The sequence below is a fragment of the Trachurus japonicus genome, chromosome 19 (genome assembly GCF_045865225.1).
Source record: "Trachurus japonicus isolate A0001 chromosome 19, Traja_1.0".
NCBI classification, from domain to species: domain Eukaryota; kingdom Metazoa; phylum Chordata; class Actinopteri; order Carangiformes; family Carangidae; genus Trachurus; species Trachurus japonicus.
The window spans coordinates 12,928,478-12,950,039 of record NC_140925.1 but is presented as its reverse complement, the minus strand read 5'-3'; the positions used below and the strand labels follow the sequence as shown (position 1 = coordinate 12,950,039).

At 44.9% G+C, this 21,562-nt stretch overlaps 3 protein-coding genes across 9 annotated transcripts in view; 2 read left to right on the top strand and 1 right to left on the bottom strand.

Annotated features, from left to right (window-relative positions):
• The window catches only part of mpripb (myosin phosphatase Rho interacting protein b), a 45,576-nt gene extending 40,287 nt beyond the window's left edge, over positions 1-5,289 (top strand). For 3 of the 4 annotated variants that reach the window (XM_085761739.1, XM_085761738.1, XM_085761736.1), the window contains 6 exons: positions 86-245; positions 369-482; positions 1,257-1,343; positions 1,440-1,602; positions 1,725-1,810; positions 4,455-5,289. In XM_085761739.1, coding sequence (XP_085617865.1) covers positions 86-245; positions 369-482; positions 1,257-1,343; positions 1,440-1,602; positions 1,725-1,810; positions 4,455-4,526 — 682 coding nt within the window. In that variant the 3' untranslated portion in view covers positions 4,527-5,289. Of the gene's footprint in view, positions 1-85; positions 246-368; positions 483-1,256; positions 1,344-1,439; positions 1,603-1,724; positions 1,811-2,107; positions 2,182-4,454 lie in introns of all 4 variants that reach the window. The other variant, XM_085761737.1, reaches the window with a different exon arrangement.
• Positions 5,290-6,696: 1,407 nt separating this feature from the next.
• LOC146967564 (uncharacterized) lies at positions 6,697-14,672 on the top strand. Of its 3 annotated transcripts, none has more exons than XM_085761331.1 (6): positions 6,697-6,875; positions 7,905-10,591; positions 11,828-11,921; positions 13,230-13,279; positions 13,984-14,055; positions 14,170-14,672. In XM_085761331.1, exons 2-5 carry the CDS (start codon positions 7,910-7,912, stop codon positions 14,029-14,031), a joined length of 2,874 nt encoding a protein of 957 aa, XP_085617457.1. In that variant the 5' UTR covers positions 6,697-6,875; positions 7,905-7,909; the 3' UTR covers positions 14,032-14,055; positions 14,170-14,672. The 3 variants fall into 3 exon arrangements, with proteins under 3 accessions (XP_085617457.1, XP_085617455.1, XP_085617456.1); XM_085761329.1 differs by having other exon boundaries at positions 13,227-13,279; XM_085761330.1 differs by lacking the exon at positions 6,697-6,875 and adding an exon at positions 7,249-7,562 and having other exon boundaries at positions 13,227-13,279.
• Positions 14,673-20,514: 5,842 nt separating this feature from the next.
• bsk146 (brain specific kinase 146) overlaps positions 20,515-21,562 on the bottom strand; it is an 8,648-nt gene continuing 7,600 nt past the window's right edge. For both annotated transcript variants that reach the window (XM_085761707.1, XM_085761708.1), the window contains exon 5: positions 20,515-21,562. This exon is cut by the window's right edge and continues 332 nt beyond it. In XM_085761707.1, the coding sequence (XP_085617833.1) occupies positions 21,085-21,562 (478 nt within the window). In that variant the 3' untranslated portion in view covers positions 20,515-21,084.

Here is a 21,562-nt window from a genome sequence, read left to right as displayed (position 1 = left end):
AACAGCTGACGCGGTGACACCTGTGCAGGCGTCGACAGTAAATCAAACAGAGCTTTGTCATGTGATGTGCTGTGCTGTGCTGCAGGGAGGAGCTGTGTTCGTTCCAGCGGGAGATCGAGGTGCTGTCGGAGCAGTATTCCCAGAAGTGCCTGGAGAACGCCCACCTGGCCCAGGCGCTGGAGGCCGAGAGGCAGGCCCTCAGGCAGTGTCAGAGAGAGAACCAGGAGCTCAACGCACACAACCAGGTGCACACACAACACGTACTCTGGTGTACACACAACACACCCATGTGCAATTATTTAACCAGCAACACCGTCTCAACATGAAAACTCAACCTGCTCCGTTTCCAACTGTCCCGTTCTCTGCAGGAGCTGAACAACCGTCTGGCAGCAGAGATCACCAAGATGCGTTCAATGACGTCCGAGGACGGAATGGGAGACACCAATACAACAATACAGGGGAAGGAGCTCTATGAGTTAGAGGTGAACTACTAAAACATTCAAGTATAACCATGTGAATCAACAGTCTGTCAGTAACGCCTTGATAGAACTTTTTCAAATTTGGCACAAACATCCAGTGGACTTGAGGTGGTTACATGAATTATTTCTTTTTATGTGACTGCTGGAGAAGTGATTGATCTGCAGTGTGATAAAAACGAGGACCAAAGCAAAGAATTAAGATCTGCACGTCAGTGGTGTGTAGTACTGACGGAAAACGCCGGAAAATGCCAAATCCTTAAAGCTACAGTCAGTAAGTCGACGAAAGTGAAAGTAAACTAGTAAAATTTTAAGACGATACACCGTCAGGTCCCTCTATGAACCGCTGCCAAGTGCCTCCAAACATGTCTGCAGCACGTGTACGAGCTGTGATTGGCTGCTACGGACTGTGATGAGAAGCAGTACCATTCAGTTAAATCCTCGTCATTTAATCTAAGTGGAGAGAAAATCTCCTGGTGTAATTCTACGTGAATTATTGCTGCTTCAACATGGATCAGATTGATAATGAAAGAACAGCCCCCCAGACTCAACAGGAGGAGACGGAGAGAAACTCAGCAGGTTAGGTTTACAGAGTATGTTACCATAGACTCAGAGTTTGAGTGAGATCTCTTTCTGGAACAGAAATCCCAGAGTTTCCCTCATCTCAGGGTGAACACACTCTGTTTTCACTGAGGCTGCTGTCTGGAACAGGCCCCAGGTGTGGTGAGGGATGCTGCTCCACCACCAGGCCGTAATCCCTGTTCTCTTCCTGTCTTCCAGGTGATGCTGAGGGTGAAGGAGTCTGAGGTCCAGTACCTGAAGCAGGAAATCAACTCCCTGAAGGACGAGCTCCAAGCTGCCCAAAGAGTATGTGTTTTTAAACTCCTCCCCCCGCCCTCTTACATTATTTATTCCCCCCATATCAGTGCCCTTCATCTGAACTGCCTTTACTATTTGTTTCAGGACAAGAAATATGCAACAGATAAGTACAAGGACATCTACACAGAGCTGAGCATTGTGAAGGCCAAAGCAGAGCGGGACCTGGGCCGGCTCAGAGACCAGCTGCAGCTGGCGCACGAGGCGCTGGGGGAGCCGTCGCTGGAGGAGGTGGAGCGAGGAGGATACGGTACCCACACACTCAGCTTCTCTCTCGCATCACATCACATTCAGCCAAACACTCTGAACGGCTCGTTCCAAAGTCAGAAGAGCTTCAGCTCTCAAAACAACCCCCATCGTTTTCCTTTGCAGACATCATGAAGTCCAAAAGTAACCCCGACATCCTCAAGATGGCGGCCGCCGCAGCCAAACGCTCCGAACGCACCATGAGGTCAAAGGTCAGTCAGGTCACTCTGTTCAGTGTTAAAAGTCTGACCTTCATCCCACCGTGCTCGTCATCACAGTCTGTCATGGAGCTGTGTGCCCATTGTGACCTGCTGCCACCTGCTGGCCACCTGCAGAGCTGCATGCAGCGTTGCATGCCGACTTTTGCATCATCATGGGCCGTGTTTCCCGGCGGGCTGCGTGTTATCTGTCCATCCTGTGACTCCATCAGGTCTGCAGTGTTGTGATCAAAGTGAAAGCGCAGTGGACTAACACACACATACTGGTGTGTTTCCCCCTTTTGTCCTCAGTCTGTGAGTCGAGTCCTGCCCTGGGACAGTTAGGGCTGCTGAGGACCTGTAGGCCTCCCCCCCTCCTCTCTTAGGTAACCAGACCACAGGGGGTCAACACACCCTCCTCTCCTCCACCTACATCCACCTGTCCCCCACCCTCTAAAGCTCTCAACACACCAGAGTCACTTCTGCACAGGATCACAGGGCATTCCCATGGGGTTAAGGTCTCCACATGTTGTCACATGACAGACACTAACAGAGCTAGGTGGCTAACGCTAAAGCACATGAATGATTCTAACAGAACACAAGGGGACCAATGATAGTTTGCACAGTTTCTTGCTTGTTCACCAAAAGTCACACAAAGTCAAATAGAAGGTCTGAGCTCAGTCCAGTCGTGTGTTGCAGCTGATGATGATAAGTAGAGCTGCAACTAAAATGATGTCGATTATGTAAACGATTAATTGATTAGTTGTTTGGTCAATAAAAAGTTAAAAAATGTTGAAAAATGCCAATCAGTGTTTCTCAGACCACCAGACGAGGTCCTCCAATGTCTTGTTTTGTCCACAAACCAAAGAGAGACTCAGTTTATTGTCATAAAGGAACAAAGAAACCAGAAATATTCACATTTAAGACGCTGAAATCAGAGAATTTTGACTTTTTTTCTTAAACTACTATCCAAACCGATTATTCGATTATCAAAATAGTTGACGATTGATTTAGTAATTGATAATTGTTCCATTCATTGATTAATTGTTGCGGCTCTAATGATAAGAGTGACATATTTTAATGTGCAGACGATGACAGAGTAAAGGAGACACAGGACGACACTGTCTCATGCACAGGTCACAGGGGTCGCAACATAAAGATAAGGATGATGTGAATAATTAGTGGTGACCTTCATAGTGGCCTCATCTGGAAATGGAGCGACATGTAAGAGAACTCGCTCCATCACCATCATCAAGTATGAATGAACATGAAGAATGGTTTTGATCCTCCAGAGACTTGGAGCAGTGCAGCCCCTCCTGGAGGACCAACACTGACCTGGGGTCATCTGTAGCTTTCGTAACCGTAGTGATGCTGCAGCAGTCTGTAGAGGATGAACACGATCTGTGTGGAGAGGTTTTAGGTTTTGCTGGCTAAACCCAGTCCTCTCAGTTACAGGTATAAGTACTGAACAAAATTTAACACTGACTGGGTGTGTTCAATCCTCAGATTAAAGCTGTCCACTGTAGGGATGTCACGATTACTTGTTTTCACAATTAATCGTGGTATTAAACGCCACAATTAATTGATTGTAAAGATTCCTAAATACCGTCACTTTCCGAAAAAGGGCAGATGTGCGCCAAAGTAAAGGTAAATGCACAGATGCTGGTCCATTTATCTAAAGTAACACTGAATTGGTAGGAAGTTAAATGTTAGCGTGTCATTTGAATTGTAAAGAAATGAATAAAATAAACTTAAACATTTGGTATAGATGACAAATAATGACTTAAATATTTCAAACACTTTCCCTGGGGGATTAATAACTGGTTCTATATTAAGAGATTAGTTATGTAATTATATTTTGACTATATTTGATTTTACACATTCATAGTGTTGTGAAATGTATGATGCGTAATAATCGTGATAATCGTAACACCGTGATTATTTCTCTGACAATAATCGTACCAAGAAAATCTATAATCGTGACATCCCTATTCCATTGTGATCAGATCACCTGACGCAGGTTTTGAGAACTTCAATGTTAATGCTGGTGCCTTCATTTACCGTGGAACAAAGCCATGTAGGGGTCCTTCATGTGAACAAACTAAAATCTAAAATCCTTTAAGTGAACATGCAAGAAAAATGGGAAATAAGAAGAGGAAAATGGATAGATGGATGAATAAAATGAAACAAGATTGAATTTATTTTTTGACTGACAGGTCAAAGGAAAAATGTAAAACATGATATCACAGGTCTGTTGGTGATCTTCAGTGACTCTGGAGTCGTTTCATACACCTCACTGCTGTCAGTGAGTTGGGGGGCAGCAGCACACTGGGGGCTGTCGGTTGACATGTGGTGTGGGTTTCACTGGGTGACAACAGATTTACACATTCTGTCCTGAATAGACATGGGCCACTGACCGTATCATAACCTTCTGTCTTATTACTACTGCTAAGAATCATTTCTTATAATGGTATTATGTTTCTTCTGTTGTTTGAGTATGGAAGCACAAAGGAGAAAGTGGGAGTGAGAGTGTGTGTGTGCGACTTTTCGAACTGCAGTATAACTAGAAACCCGTAACCAGCCCATGCCTATTCCTGAACATGTGTTTGAGCTCCTGTCCAGCACTAACATCTGCTCCCTCTCTCTCTGACCCTTCCAGAGTCTGAAGGAGGGGCTGACACCTGAGCAGAGACTCCACCTGTTTGAGAACAAAGACACTAAGGAGTTCTGACACTGACGCTGTGACCTCCCGTCTCGCTGCATGTGTACAAGTCCACTATATTTTAGCTCTGTAGTGACTTTATTTAGTAACAGTAGACACTGGTCACAAACACAGATCGTATATTATTACAAACATGGTATGAAGTTTGAATTTCATGTCTAGACTTTGCATTCCATGCACTTCAGTTAACTGTGACTTTTTTTGTATTGTTGATGTTTTTGCTGCCACGTCTCACTGTAAATACTTTACGTTTTTAATCTGCCACGAACACTAAACTCTGACTGTGTAAGCTACTGTGTCACTCTAATAGACTGTTGCAAGCCAAAGGCATGAATGTGATGTTTAGCGGCTAAACTAGAGCTACACACTGAGCAGCGACTGATGCTCACATGACAAAAGTATAGGAACCATGTTGTTACCGTTACAAAGAGCTCGTCAAACCCACCATGTCGCTTCACGTTCTCTCTTCTCCTCTGACCATTTTCACATATAAAAATATTAGACGAGGGACGGCCGAGCGAACATGGATGGATTCATTCAACATGTATGACTATTTCTCACTGGAGCCGCTGGTCCAGCTGTGCAGGAGCTAATGGAGTTGGTTCATGTCTATAGTGTTTTTCAGTGACAGTCCTCCTCCCTTTGTATTTATTTAAATGGTTGGGATTTTTCTTTCACATTCCCATTACTCTGTACTCTATTATTGTAAATATTAAGCAAATATACACCAACTGACTACAGGTTTATTAGCAATAAATATTTTTGCACCCTTCGCAGTGTGTGACTTTTTCTGGAGCTTTCAACTGTGTTGCACTGTCTTGTCTTCTTCAGCAGATGGAGTTGGGAGGGTTCATGTCTGGACATTATCAGTCACAGACAGGTTGACCAGTCAGAGCTGGTGTCATGTTATCTGAACAGGGAACATGAAACAGCAACTCAGAGGGGTAGTGGCTCCAGACAGTGTTATGTTTTCATAGGTTTATATGTATCTTCAAACTCTGTTAAAAACTCATTAGATATGAATATTAATCCATCCACCTTCTGCCCACCTGTGGTTGGGTCATGGTTTTGTCAGGTTAAGCAGGGCTCCAGACATCCCTTCACCCAGCAACAACCTGGCTACTTTCCTGAAGCATCCCCAGGCCAAGAAGGAGCCAACATTAAATCATAATAATAATACATTGGATTTTTTGACAGATGAGGGGGAGAGACAGAAGACAACACAAGCAGACAAATGCAATGGTAGTTGGGGGTGAAAAGTGTGGTTAGAAGGCAGAGGGGGCTGATGGGAAGGGAAGATGGGGTAGATGAGGAGGGATTGGGAGGAGAGGATGGAGGGAAAAGGGGTGAGTTCAGCTGTGTGAAAATAAGATCAAATCCATGACAATGCTCCAAATGAGTCTTCATCTATCAGAGCTCTAGATTTCACAGGCAGACAGACCAGACAGGTGGAGAAAGAAACAAGTGAGCTATGATGATAAATAAAATAAATCACTCTATTAATTAATTTTGCTTTTTAGAACTGTAAACTAAATTGTTGAAACATCCCTTTAATCTGCTTTATTGTCTTCCTCCTCCGAGCTGTTTTATCTTTATATATTTATTTAATCACCACCCACTGATATGCCAGACAGTGACTGTTAAAATGTGAGGATTTTAGCTGCCTTCATGGATGTATTATAGATCCATGGCTGCCTTAGCCTACTATATGAGGCAATGCCGTGACACAGAGTCTATCATTTCATTTGGAGCAGGTCCCACCAGTCTGCTCCCTCCCATAATGCCTTTCTGCTCCAGATCAGAAACAACTGTTCCACCGTCCACTTGTCAAGTCGCCCGCAGTGATACAGCAACACACCGTCCACATCCACGGACAGCACCCAGCTGAACGAGGATACATGACGTCACCCCAGAGAGACAGCACATCAGCCCGGGCTGGCTGTCTTCACTGAGGCTTCACATGCAACAGCTGGCTCACGTCCAAATGAGTCCAGACTTGATAAGTTAAATAGAATAAAAAAAGCTCAGTAAATAAACATCTTAGTGTGTTTTTATTCATTTATTAAATTTTTAAATTGTACTTATTATTATAGTTCCAGATAATGATAATCAGCGATTAAATGTATTGTTTTATTGTGAAAGGGGATCCGGAAGTTTGAGATTCTTCTCTAAACAACTTGACACGGAGTAACGTTAGTGTGTTCCTGGAAAGTGTGTGGATCTTTAATTTGTCTCTTTCTATCCGTGTTGTTTCTCCGGGTGTTGTTAGAGTAGACGGGCCCGCTGACAGACAGAGATGCAGGGGGGGACACTTTATTAACGGGACCTTTAACACCGTACTGTGGATCTCCCGCCCCGGTAAGTTGCTCGCTGCTGCAGCCTCTATGCAGCGCGCTCCCTCCGCTCTGTCTTTGTTCCATGCAGCCGGGCCTTGCCCCGCTGCGCACCGCTCTCTTCCACGGAGAGAGCGTTGAAACCAAACTCAATGAAAAGTAGTCTGCAGTGTACCAATACTCTGATCATCATCGCCGTTTTGGTACCCAGACATAACAGCGTATAAATGCTGGGAGTCCATTAACATCTAATGTACAATTCGGAGTCTGTGTAACGTTAATACAGCACATAAAAGCTCCGTTTGAACCCAGGTGTAGAAGGATTTAACCGGTCCAGCTGGACGTACAACAAAGTTACCAACCGCCGCAGTGAGCCGAGGCGGACAGTGCGGACCACTGAGCTTTAAAAGTTCTCATTTTACCGAATTAAGACACTTAGAAGGAGTGAACAGTCAGCCGAATTAAACTATAGTTTCTACTGAACATATGAAACATTAGTTTTTTGGTAAACTGTTTGTAATTCTGTGTCATTACCGAGAAAACGTTTAAATTGACGGTTTTTCTCTGTTAGTTCGGTCGAGGGAACGTTACGTTAGCTAATCTGGGCCTAGCTAGCAGCTAACGTTAACTGTGGCTAAACTAAGCTAAGCTAACCCATTCGCCCACCTGACTCTTTAACGTTGGTAGTAAAAAAGTCCGCCGGTTGTCCCAGGTATTTCCCCCTGAACCTTACAACTTAACATCCAGTTATGTTAAAATGATTTCTAACTTAAATTGTCATTTCATCCCGACTTTGCTCTGCAACGTTAATGAAATTTCACGTCACACGTCAGTGTAGGAGCTAATGTCAGTGCTGTGTTACTACCTGTGCTTTAACTTTATTCTGGGATGGATGACACAGTAGGCGGGTTGAGGGGCTTTGTGGTCTGAAGTTGTTTATCTGTGACCTTTGTACGTGAAGAATCCACTGGGGGAAGTGTTTGTGTCTGGTCATGCTTTTTTTTTACGGACAGACTTGACACTCATGTTTGTTGCCCTCTTCCATCTGTTGCAGTTGTTATGGAGCAGGCAGCTGGGAGCTTAGATGATCTACAGCCTCAGGACCTCTCCACCTCCAGCCTCCCCGCTGTGATCGATCTGACCAGGAAAGGTGAAGAATGTGTCCTCAACACCACGTCCCTGCAGATGGTGAAGAACCCGGGCTGGTACCCGAACTCCGGGACCGGCAATCCAGGATTAGCTTTTCCGGATGCCGGCTCCTCGGACATCATGCTCCAATCAGGGGATCATATCCAACCAGACAATGCCTTCTCCCACACTACGGTCACCCTGTCCTACGTGAGCAGGTCTCACGTCTTCTCCACCCAAGACTCCCTGTCTCAACACTCCCCTCTGTGTGGCATCCAGCCCATGAGCAAGTTCTCCCTCCACCCCCCGTGTGACTCCGATAACGGGCTCGGGGAGACCGGGTACTCGCTGAGCGCTCACCAGCATTACGTGGAGCAGGCCGAGGGTCCGGTCGACCTCGCCACTCAGACGGAACTGTTGCAGTCTCAGGCTCAAGTGGGACCAGAGGACGATGGGGGAGTGTGTCCAACACAGGAGCTTCATGAGGTGAACGGGGGAGTAATTTCCATAGATGAGGACAAACGGGTGGAACAGAAAGTGGAATGCGGCCTTTCTTTGGAAAGCAGCAGGTGTTTGGAGAACGGTGGAGGTGACAGTCAGACAAGTTCAGGAGAAGGTGTTGAATCCTCCCCAGAGGCCGTCTACCCCACCACAGTAGAGACCGATGAGGGGGGAGGCTCTGAGTTGCTCGTAGTCATGTCAAGTAAACAGGACCCAGTTGTCCCCGTGGACAGTGTGCGTGCTAGAGACCGCTCTACACTGAGCAGGGAGTACGTCAGTCCTCTGGAGGACCCCGTCTCCCCCTCCGCTACCTCACTGGATGATGTGGAGGATGTGTTCATCCTGCCTCAGGCCTCCAGCTCCCCCAGCGCAGACACCCCTTATCTAGAGAGCGAAGAGGTCATCGTATTGGACGTCTCGGGCGCAGAGGACGCTGCCGTTCAGTCGGCCTCCGGCATCAGCAATACTACCACAGTGTTGGAGTCAAAAGAGGAAAAAAAGCCGGCGGTACGTAGGCGGAAGGCCGTGATAGAGCCTCTGATTGATTTGACGGATGATGTTTGTGTGTTGGACATTTCAGATGAAAAACCCGAGACTGTCACCCCCCACATGAATGGGAATGCAAAGGCTGTGCAAAGGACTTTAAAGCAGAAAAAGCTGCCGCCGCGTTCCAGCAGAGGGACGCGGTTAGAGGCCATAGTCATGAACATAAACTCAAGCAAGTACAAAGTGTCAGGATGCGTACGCACCAGTAAGAAAGCCGCTTCCCAATCAGTAACCGGTGATAACAACACGGCCAGTCCTAAGAAGAGGGGGGGTAGGAGGCCATCTGTCTCAGTGAACACAGTCAAACAAAAAGCAGGAAGTCCAGGGAAAAGGGACAATTCTAAGAATATTAACACTGACAGCTGCAAAGGCTCTACCTCTGATCCTGAAACCCTAAGTCATTCTAGAAAGTCACACAGTGGCACGCATCCAAAAAGTCCTCAGTTTACTGTGCACAGGAGGTCAAAGAGAGAATCAGAGGACGTTTCTCTTCCTGTCCACTCACCACAGACCGTCCCCGGAAGGTCAAAGCGGACACCCTCATCACAGTCGAGTCCTCAGGCTGCTCTGCACAAGAACTCAAAGAAGGAGCCGGAGCTCCAGAACACTGAACTTCTAGAGGAAAGTCATGTGTCTAGATTGTCCTCTCCACCGCCGCCACCGGCAAAGTCTCCAAAGAAGAGTCCAGGGAAAGTCAAGGGCAAGGCTGCAGGTAGCAAAACACCCCCCACTGCCAAGACAAAAGCAGCTCACACTCCCAAGAGGAGGAGAAAGAAACACAAAGGTGTGCAGTCCGCCGCCTCCATGTTCTCCCCCAAAGAGCCAGAGATCAAGTTGAGGTACCTCAACTACAAGGAGGAGAAAAGGGACCTGAGGTTGGACAGCTTCTCTCCATTCGTCCGTGTGGAGCGGCAGCAGTCCTCACCGTCACTCTGTACTGTCATCAACTACCCTGAGGAGGTGAGGGGGCAACACAAAAAAGGCCAGGGGCAACAGCAGCAGCAGCAGCAGGGTCACCCCGGTGGCTTCATCTCTGCAGTCGTACCCAGCACCTCGTGTCTCCAGCTGGGCCGGGTGTCCATGCAGAGCAAGCACCAGCGCTCCCTGGTCTGCTGCCTGTGCGGGCAGTCGGCCAACGCCATCGACCTGGGGGACCTCCACGGCCCCTACTACCCCGAGGGCTACCGGCCGAGCGGCAAAACACCGGCCAGCGCGACGGACCTCAAAGAGAACGAGGACGACTACAGCGACTCGGACGTCTCTTCGTCCTGCGGCGCCAGAGGCGGGAAGAGGAAGAGCGCCGGTCCGCGCTCGCTGTGGTCCCACAGGCCGGGGGCTCAGGCATCATCGGCGGAGGGCCAGGGCGACGGCAGCCCCGCAGCCAAGCAGCCTCGATTAGACGGCAGCTCTGTGGAAGTGGAGGACTGGTACAGCCCCCCGGTGCTGCCGCTGGAGCCCTGCGAGTTCTGGCTCCACGAAGACTGCGGGATCTGGTCTGCGGGAGTGTTCCTGGTGAAGGGCAAAGTCTACGGACTGGAAGAGGCAGTCAAGATGGCACAAGAGACGGTAAAGCTGTACTTCAACCTGTCATGTTAAAGGGATAACTCAACATTTCAGCAAAGTCACCTATTGCCATAATCCCTATAGTCTTAGCAGTAGGTTCATTAGCTTTAATTGTCGAGGCTGTTTTTAGGACGGCGGGGCAGAGACATGAGCTCTGCTTGATGTGCGGTATTTCTGGCTTTCCCTCATCAAACTCATAATAAGTAGTTTCAAGTATTTGCTTCATATGTCATAATGTTACATAATTATACATTATTTCATAGTGTAGTGAATGTGCAGGTCACAACTTGTCCACCAGTGTTTTAGTTTGATGAGGGAAAAATATATAGTTTTCACATAATGCCACAGGGAGATGTTGTGGGGCTGTAAGGGAGTAAAGAGGAAAATATGAATCGTCTTGACTTTTTGTCTGTGCCTCTAACAGCCTGTGGTGTGTTATCATATGAAAGGAGGGGTGAGACCATGAGAATGAAGAACTACCTCCACTGGGGAGGTCACGTTTTCACACCCGCTTGTTTATTATTTGGCAAAATGCTGTGAACTGGGTGGAGGGACCCAGATCATTTAACAATAGTCTGAAGGTTATTTTTCTCAGTCTGGTGTATGTTCTGAAGTCAGTTAGAAACTAGAATCACTGGTTCATTGTTATCTGCCTCTGACTAGTTTCAGGTTAAATCCTTGTTTATATAGAGTCATGAAAAATATAAAAACCATTAGTGTCAAATGATGTCATAATTGTTTTCTGAGGTCGCTATGACGGAGACAGACAAGAACTGTTTATGTTTTAATATGTACCTGTAGGGCTGGGTATCACTATTGATTTACTGATCCAATTTGATTTGATATTCATTTCTAGATATTTTAGTTTTATTAATAATATATTCATGTTTACATTTAAAATGAAGCCAAAAGCAGTAACATTAGTGAACATTAATTTAACAGGACTTACTATAGAAGGAAACAGTGCAACTCTTCAGTGCAGACATGGCTGCTAGTAGGCAGTGTGTACATTTCATCAGTGAATGAAGTGAGTGTTTTGATTACTATACTAACCTGCAGGCCATAGAGGTGAAGGAATGCAGCCTTTTGCTGACTGATGAACAGCAGTTTCTGTGTTTGACATCTTTTAATCACAGAGCAAACAGTACTCGTCCTGCATTATATGATCCATGTAAGACTAAACATACTCCAGATCAGTTTTCAGGCTCTTGATCCACCTGGTGTCTGCTGTGTTCTCAGGTGTGTACAGCATGCTGTGATCCAGGCGCCACGCTGGGCTGCTTCTTCAAAGGCTGTCCCAACAAGTACCACTACAGGTGTGCTCTGGAGTCAAGTAAGTCCAAGTGCACTCACTAATCATATTCCATCCAAATATCTATATTAGCCTATATGTTATGCTTCAGATATAAATGATGCTGCAACTACACAGCAGTTGAAAGGTTTATTTGTCACATGCTGGGGTAGCCTATAATACTCAGGTAGCAAACTCAGTGTTACAGGGTTTTCCCTGGCTTGACAGTTGTACTTTCAGATATTGTTCCCCCCTCTATTTAATAGGAAAGGAGGCTGAAAATCAGGATATGTCTGTGTGTTTCTCTTCTAAAATACACATTCTACATCTCGGAGGCGACGTCTTTCCACATGCAGGCTTCCTTCTCCTTTTAAACGGGGAGTTGGTGCAAGACGCTACATCTAAACGGCCCCCCATGGGTGCTGTAACCATTTAGGTGGTGGCCAAAATCACCTTAGATAGGCAGGAAACAGTGTTAAAGTTGGGCGGACATGCGTGTGTTCTTCACCCATAAAGACAGCGCCACTGGGGGAAAAAAAGCGAATTTCAAGCCCTGGAGATGGAAACGAACTTGAACTGGTATTATTCACAATAATATTTTTATTGATCTTCAGATAATTGGACCGACAAGTGGATAGAAACATGGTTACAGCATATATGTTCTACAGGTTCTCTGCTCAAGTCTGAGATTTTTGCCTCCAATAGTAAAACCTGAACTGAGTACAACAACAGGTGTAGAATATTGTGTTGACTAAAAGTGGGAGGAAAAGATGAAAAAGCAGGGACGACCACAGCTCTGAGAAGATCATCTAAAGAAATGTGTTTTATTCTTAGGGCTGACCCAAAAAATTCGAAGCTTTGTTCGTTGCCATGGTAATCGATCATGAAGTCCGTGATCGTTTTTTTTGTTGTTTTTTTTTCTCCAGTTTTTCCTTTTTGACACCGGTTCTCATCGGCAGTTGTTACATTAAAATGAGTAGGCTACTTGGCATCCTGGAAACCTGCCTGATTTTGGAGATATGCAGTGTTTGTTTGCCATTACTTTCATTATTTCCGTAACGATTATTCTGCTGAAAGTGAATAACAAGCTGGAGTTCAAGTACACTGTATATGAAGAAACATAGCATTGATTCTGGGCCGTGTCCATGGAGACGACATGCATCATGCCCTAAAACATGAGCAGAGTTCACCTTGGCCAGTATGAACACCGCTCACTCTTGTTCATTTGTAAATATGAACTTATTCGCGCACCGTTGACAGCCTTTAACTCAAACACACATCTGTCCAAACTGACAAAGGCTGGTTTCCACCTGAAGACATTCACCTTGTCCCTGTTGTGTTTTCCAGCAGACTGTGTTCTTAATGAAGAGAACTTCTCCATGAAGTGTAAAAAGCACAAGGTGAGTGTGACTGCCTGTTTAGAAAGGTCTCTGCTGCTGTTTGTTGGATGGCAACAGAGACTGTGACTGTGGCTAAAGGGCAGTTCCGGGCAAATTCAACCTGGGGCTGTAGTTTCCCGAAGATCTGAAGAGTCTGAAGATTTTCGTTCTGCAGTAGTTCTGTCTGTCCCCGCATCGCCATGGCAGCAATGAATGGGAGCAGACCGATCTTACCTGTTTAGGCTGTTTACATCCCTCAAAACCGCATATTTTTTCCACAGACAGTGTCAGATGTCTTCAAACATACACCAAGGTTTCTGTTTGTTCACTTCAAGAAAGCCGACATGTTTGTAAACAGAGCTGTAATTCAAAGTCTTGCGTGAGCGTATGAGGATATCAACTCGGAGCCACAACGTCTTGGTAGCAGTCAGAGTAAGTCTGGATGTTGTTTATTCTACCTGTAAACATACTGAGTGTGCCAACTTGACTCACACGTGAGACTTCACGAGGTTTTGTGGGATGTAAACAGCCTAAACAGCGTAAGATCGGTCTGCTCCCATTCATCGCTGCCGTGGCGATGCAGGGACAGACAGAACTACTGCAGAACAGAAGACATTAAAAAGAAAATCTTCAGATTAATTCTGTTAGACCTAAAATACCACGAAGCTACATCCCCAGGTTGAATTTGCCCTGAATCGTCCTTTAACTGACCTTCTGTTCCTCAGAACAAGACATTGAAGACCCCTCCAGGGAGCAGGTGGGACGACAGGTGACACACTGAGCAGAGGCGCCATGAGGTCAGTGAACGCCTCCTCACCCTGTGTGTGTGTGTGGCTTTAATGTGCATCGCTGTCAGCTCAGTGAGTGTGTGTGTGTGTGTAATGAATCACGGCTTTGTTCTCTTCTTCCAGACACTCACCTGCAGCATCCTGCAGTGGCTCTTGTCCCCCCTCCTGCTGGTAACCATGGTGACAGTGGACCAGGGTCCTTCTGACTGACAGCTAGCACCCACCAACCTTAACTTCACCCTCTGCCCTTGAGCTGCACTGTTAACCCCCGATGCTGTGGCTGGAGCAGCCCAGTCACCAGACTTCACTTAAAGTAACATGCTGAATTTGTCATTTGTGTAGTTATTTATGAGGATTTTTTTCCTGGATTAGATATGAATAATAATCAAAGATATTTAATTTTTTAAAAGATTTCTAAGTATTTGATTATATTTGGTTTATTTATTCATGGAGTTTCTTATTGGCTTCTTTAGGAGTTCATCAAAGAGGTTTGATTGTGTGTGTGTTTTTAAGTTATTGCTGAAGCAGTTTAGTGTTGAAATTTCAGGCCAGTCGAGGAGACAGGAAGTGGGCGGGACAAGGTACTTGATTGGACGTTATCAACACAACAGGGTTCCATGTAAAAACAGCACGTCTCCGGATCACACACGGCATTAAGTTGAGTTTCCTGGGGAACGAGGCCGATCGCACTCGCACAGAACGACGGGCCCCGTTGGTGTTGAGGGAACTCAACAGTTTGTGTTTGAATGTATTATTGCAAGAAGCACTTTGGAGTGGCACTTGAACACCTGCGGTCCTCTGCTCCAGCTGCAGTATTACCTTCTCCAGCTCCGTCTACACAACTACACTTTGATTTGAAAAGCTTCTCTTCTCCAAGAAAACAGAAACGCTGCTGATCCCGTTTGAGTTTGTAGTGTGACTGGATGAAAACATGATGAATGAAGTCTTACTGACCTCGGTGTCTTCGCTGTTCCCTGTTCGGAGTATTATTCTTTTTTTTTTTATTTCTTTTTTTTTTTTTCAACTAATTGACTGCAAAGTGGACAATCTACTTCCTGTTTACACCGGCCCTGTCTACATGATTGTGATGTGTTAGTGTGGATGTGGAAGCTAAAAGCTTGTTTTGAGTCTGAGAGCTGGTAGTGTGGATGTAGCCCGACGCCTCCACCTGTTACACACTCTGATGTTGCTGTGGGACGTTCAGGGACCAGTCCGACATCATGATGCCAACATGTGATTTTTTTTCTTGAGCTCAGAGGCCTGGACCGGCTGTCGGTGCCTCACACAGCCACTACTCCACTACACTGTAACAGGATGTGTGGCCACTGAGCGGCGGCCGACAGTCTTTGGTTTACATCAGCAGCAGCGCTCATGTTAGTGTTCATATCTATTAGGTGCATCTGAAGCCTTACCTGACCTACAGGAGCCGAATCCACGTCGTCTTCTCCTCACAGCGGTGCAAAGACAAATCAGTGGATGTACACCAGCTCCCTCTCTACTGCACCCCCCCTCACACACACACACACCACCACACAAGTGCACACTGAGCTCTGTGAGAGCCACAGTTCTTCAGCAGTCAGGTCAGGTGTGGGGGGCGGGGCCGGTGGTCGCACCTGTTTACCTTAGAGAGGTCCAGTGTGTCACATCTGTACTTCTCACTCCAGCCATTAGGGGGCAGTGTTGCGTTGTCAGACCACACACACAGTGGGAGGTTTCACCAGCAGCAGGGCACAGCACACACACACACACACACCAAGATCTCCTTATTCTGGAAACACCACTTCTCTTCATTTGTGCCATCGTTAATGTTTTTTTTAAATATTTTGTTTTTTATCAGAAAGCCTGAACAGTTTTTTTTCTGCAGCTTTTGGAAAATGTTTTTCTTTTAACGAAATATTCAGATTTTTTTTTTTATAAAATATTTTGTCCGTGTGTTAATCTCAGGGCTGAATCTCAGATGAATTTTTTTTTTCCGATTTTTATCTCTTTCCTGTTTTCTGTGTGACCCCCCCTCCCCCCACATTGACTTGAGCAATGATAGCTGTAGCAGGATGTGGTTCTCCTCTCGGTCCTGGTACACACTACTATCACATTCCAACCTCTCTTCAGTGTGTCTCTGTGCTGTGGTGTTTTTATGTTTAACATGGGACTAGAACTATCAACTTGTCACTTTTTATTTTTTATTTTTATTTTTTATTTTATGGCAACATTTTGTACTCTCTCGCTCACCTCAGAGTGTCGGAGATCATGTAATTGTCAAAAATAAATATTTTGTTCAACGTTGTGGTTTTTTGTGTGAGTTGTTTGGTGACTGACGAATGAATCAAAGACAGAACTATATAGTATGTGTGTGAGTGTGTAAACTGTAGACCAGAATATAGAATAATTCATTATATTTACAATATAATAGTCCAGGCAATCTAGCTCATTTTGGACCCAAAAATAGAACTAATTGTAACAGGGTTAGGGTTAGGGCCCCTGTTTTTACTGCTTGCGACTTTATGGCTTCTTGACCATAACTCAATTAGTCATTTGCATATTCAAATTCATTTTCCAAGAAACTTGTACAAAAAATGTTACTTTCCATGTATACTTTCATTGTGTGAAGTTTCATTTTGGTAGGAGTAAAGGGAAAAAAAAAATCCTATTCGGGTGTATTTTGGGCGTATTCCATTAGTGTATGGCTCATTTTCAAAGAAACTTGTAATACAAAAAATGTTACATTTCATGAATACTTTCATTGTGAAAAGTTTCATTGTGGTAGGAGTAAAGGGAAAAAATAGCCCCTTTGGGTGTATTGTTTTCTGGCCTTATTGGCACCATAGACTTTATACAGTAAATCAATCTTGGATGGATGAGAATTACACATATTTCCCCAACTAGGATTTCTTAGGACTTTTAGTATATTGTTCTGGACACCTCATAGAAATGATGTATGGTGAAAAACATTCTGTTACAATTAGTCTGTCAGAAAACGCCATTTTGCCTGGACTAATAAGGGGACATGTATTATATTAGGGAGTTTTCATTGCATATCTGTTTCATAACCCGCCACAGAGGACTCATCAAGTTCTAACACCAGAATTTGAACAAGAATTCTCATTTTATTGACTAAATGTCAGTTCACAGGAAGACAGTTGTATTGCAAAGACAGAACCAGGTACAAGTTCTAGTGCTGTGGTCATCTACTCACTAAACGCCACAGTGAAGTGATGATGATGCTGTGAAATGTGTCACTGGACAGAAACACTGACACTCCATTACAACAGTGTTCTGGGTGAGTGGAGGAGGCAGCGCGGACTGACTCAGGCATTAGGAGGAGGAGGAGAGGGGAGGGGGGGAAAATACACATCCCATAATTTCTAGAGTGGTGTGACTCATCCTTTCTCGGAGCTCAGGTGTCCTCAGCTGCAGCAGGTTCTGACTTGTCCCAGTTTTTGCTCCAACGTAGAGATTTAAAATCAAACCTCATTTGTTGTTGGTTTCTGCTCCTGTTGTTTTCTTGGTTCCACTCAAACCGTCGTCATGGACAATGGCCACGCCTATTCTGTGATTTGTATTACCTAGCAACAAGATATTGAGATGGACCAGGAGGATGTTGTTCACCCACATCATAGGTGTGGACCTGCAGTCTGCTCCAACATGGTAACAAATGGAAAATGATCCATGTAAGGCACAGAAGGCACTGCCTTCTACTCTGAAACAGGGTGACAGATGATGATGCACTGTGGTCAGGGTCAGGGTGGCCTTTTCAAAATAAAAGTGGTTATGTTAGCATCAGATCTGAAGTCAGATGGTAGCTTGACAGGGTTCCCACTCTTTTCTTGAAATCATTTTCAGGACTTTTCCAGGACATTTTCAGCGGCTCCAGTCTGACAGACATGTTATTATACATCCTCTGTCCCGTTCATGCTTTGGAGAAGTGTCCTTTTCGACAGTTGTACCTTATTTTGTACATTTTTGTTTCTATGTTTCTTCCTCTCCCAGCCCCAGAAGTCTGATTTAAAGATGTGCAGTCTATGGCTCTAAATTATGCAATAATATCTTACAGTACATGCCTAGAAATTCCTATGAATTTATCATAGAACAACACAAACATGGGGTCCAATACTGGAAACACTCATCAACTCAAAGTCTCTAGTTTTCTCACTAGGCACTTTTTTAGAAAATAAATCCTTAGTGAGGTCTGAAAACGGCAAATAGAGCTCTGGTAGCTGATGTGGTAAAGAATTTTCCAGGACAACTGAAGCTTTTCCAGGACATTTGACTTTTTTTTCTCATTTTCCATGTGTTTTCCATGACTGGAAAATTGGTCAACCATTTTCCAGGTTTTCCAGGACAAGTGGGAACCCTGTTTGATGCGAAGTGGAGTAGTGGAAGAACAGAGGAACAGGATTGGGCAACATCCAAAATCTAATATCGCTGTACATCCAGTCCAGGTGGTGTAATATCTGATTATAGCCTATGATATTGCAGTTTCTTTTTTCCTAATTTTCTGAAAACATTGTATATGGAAGGAAATACTGCAATGATAATTGATATTTCTGAATATCAGATATATATCTAATAATCAGGCTATGTGGGACATTGGAATTCATTTGAACAAATAACATTAGTGAGTGGGTGGGTGACCCTGTCTTGTATATGGTGACTGGTTGATGCAGAGCAGAGTGACACAGGCCTGTTACACCTCCTCCTCTTCACACGTCACGTGAAAAACCTCCCTGCACCGTCTGCAGCTGGCTGATGGGACGCACACAGCGTGACCACCGTGTCTGTGTCAGGCTGCTCCATTGTTCTGAGTCAGAAGGCCGCTGATGAGGTCAGAGATTTTGTCACAAGATGCGGTCATTTGCATACTCGCCGGCTGATCCCGGGGAGCAGCTTTGTGAGGGAACGCGATCCGAGCAGGTTTTTCTCACTGTATACCGGGGAGAGCTGGAGCAGGCCCAGCCAGCCAGATGTGAGCTGAGGGTAAAAAGAAACATGTGGTGCTACACTACATCTACAGACACTGAGCAGATTCTACAACACGACTTCAGCAAGACACACTCATGCAGGTTTAGGTCTGGAAAACAACACACAGAACAGAAAACTGTTCCTGTACATGAGCCCACGCTCCACGTCTGGTTCTTCAGCTGATCAGTCAAGAAGAAGAGTGGATGACCTGTTTACTGTTCAGTGGTTAAAAAAAACATCTGTGCCACACAACCTCATGACAGTGACTTTAAATGAAAACCTCTCTCTTTGCTTTTGTTCTGTTCCAGTGGATGCTGAGATGAGAGCAGGAGTTTAACAGCAAGACAAATACTACACACTCAACAGAAACTAATTATTGTTCAATTTTTTTTTTTAGCCCTAAAATGTCTCCAGAGTTCAGGACAGTGATGCTACAGCAAAAATTCCACAACATAACATTTTATGATTCTTTTTTTTCCTGTATATATTCCATAAAGCTCCGGTCAAATTTCTGGTAAAGGTAAGTTTGAGCTACTTTATCATGCAGTTTATAAAAGAGTTGCTCTGTCACATGTCCTGTGATTTTTTTTTAGATTCATTTGGAGAAGTGAAGTGATGGTTTGTGGTCTGGATATCATCAGAAGATCCTCAAGTCATTTGTAATTTAACAGATAAAAACGTCCATATATCGACTCTGGTAAAATGTGACTAAGTTTTGGGAATAAACCATGTGTGATTTTGACTTTGAATAAAACAGTGATAACAAAAATAGACTGTTGATGTTTTTTGACTCTGACACCAGTTTTTTTCATCACCGAATTACAAACAAAGAAAGATTATCTGATGATACTCATTACTCATTACATTACTCTTTTCTTTTCAGACGATACTTTGCATTCAAAGTTCGATACAAACATAAGAAATAGAAACTGAGGTTTGAATTTCAAGGGTGAGTAAAACAGTGAAGCAGATATGTTTGTCACGAAGAACACAGACATCAGAAACCTTCTCAGTCCACATCCATCGACCAGAGGAAACTAGGGGTGTATATATCAATATGTCAATGACCAGCGATCAATGAGTCAATAGCATTAAGACTCTAAATAGAAGTAAGGGTCACATGAATTCCTACTCAAATAGATTATACATTTTTCTTTCAGTTTCCCTTTAAGAAGGTGAAAACTGATATTGATCACATCCCTGAATCAAATCAAATCACAATCGTATGGTGATAAAGTGCCCTCTTCAGTGACGAGGACGAGCTCTGTGCCCTTTTTTTTTCTTTTCACCCCTGTCCTTCAGAAAGTCTGTGCACGCCACTGGTATGGTGACAGACTTGATATGATATCTGCAGACACTGGGTCATGGTCAGTTGAATCGATATGATATGGTATCATGATGAAACTCTTTTGATTGACACCCCTGGTAGTCGTAGAAACCACCGGTCACAGCTCCTGTTAGCTAACCTCTGATCTCTACTGCACGTGTACATGAGCCGACTGCGCTGCACACAGGTGGATTTGGTCTCAACACCAAACTACAACATGAAGTCCAACAGAAAAAATATATAAAAAATATTTTTAGATCCAAATAAATAATATAACTCTCAAAGCACAATAAATCCACTCCTTTTGGGGAACATACAGAACACACAGTAACACACACACATTTGTGGCAAACATTTAAAACCACCACTCATTCATCTATTTTTTTTTTTTTTTTTCAAAGATTTTCCTCGAATTGTTTTTGTCATCTTCAAAAATACAAATCCTCTGACGCTCAGCTTTCTGACACTCTCTGTCTGTAGTATTGCTTTAAGAAAGATGTTTTGGACTTGGTCTCCTCAGGTTGTTTTAGTGACCAAATCTCTAATGGAAGCAATTTGTCTCTTTTAGTTTTTTTTTCCTCTGTGAGGCGTGAATGAGCTGACGAGGACGTCCTCTGTCCACCGTGTGTACAACAGGATACATAGCTGTTAGTAATGTCTTGTGTCTTTTTTCCATGCATGCACATCTATGTTTTTTGATGAGAGGTAAAAAAAACTGTGTGTGTTTGTGGGTGTGTGTGTGTGTTGTGAGGTTACACACAGATCTCGATGGGCGTGGCCACCAGCATGTGGCCGCCCGGCGAACTGTTTTCTCGCGGCACGCGGTCGTAGCTGTTGGTGGACGACGCCGAGCTGTTGGTGGACGACACGGAGCTGTTGGTGGAGACGGACACGTAGTGGTGGCCGCCGCCGTTGATGCCCGGCTCCATCATCCCCACCTTGGCCCCCCCGCCCCCGCCGCCGCCGCCGCCGCCATTCCCCCTCTCCACCACCACTGCAGACACGGGGGTGTGGGGCGACAGAGGAGATAAAGTCTGCTGCTTCATCCTCTCCACCAGCAGCTCCTCGTCCTCCTCCCCAGATGAAGATGATGAAACAGTGCCGTCCATCTCTCCTCGAACGCCTCCTCCTCCTCCTCCTCCTCCTCCACCGCCAACGCTCTCTCCACCGCACACTCCTCCTCCTGTGTTGTTGCTGTTTCCATTGTTGTTGTTGTTCTCAGTGTCCAGG

What these genes read in the sequence shown, in the direction of transcription:
- LOC146967564 (XM_085761329.1), top strand. Translation starts at nt 7,910, where the DNA reads ATGGAGCAGGCAGCTGGGAGCTTAGATGATCTACAGCCTCAGGACCTC. An exon ending in CAGGTGTGCTCTGGAGTCAA is followed by an intron (nt 11,922 to 13,226) that starts GTAAGTCCAAGT and finishes TGTGTTTTCCAG; the next exon opens with CAGACTGTGTTCTTAATGAA. An exon ending in TGAAGTGTAAAAAGCACAAG is followed by an intron (nt 13,280 to 13,983) that starts GTGAGTGTGACT and finishes TCTGTTCCTCAG; the next exon opens with AACAAGACATTGAAGACCCC.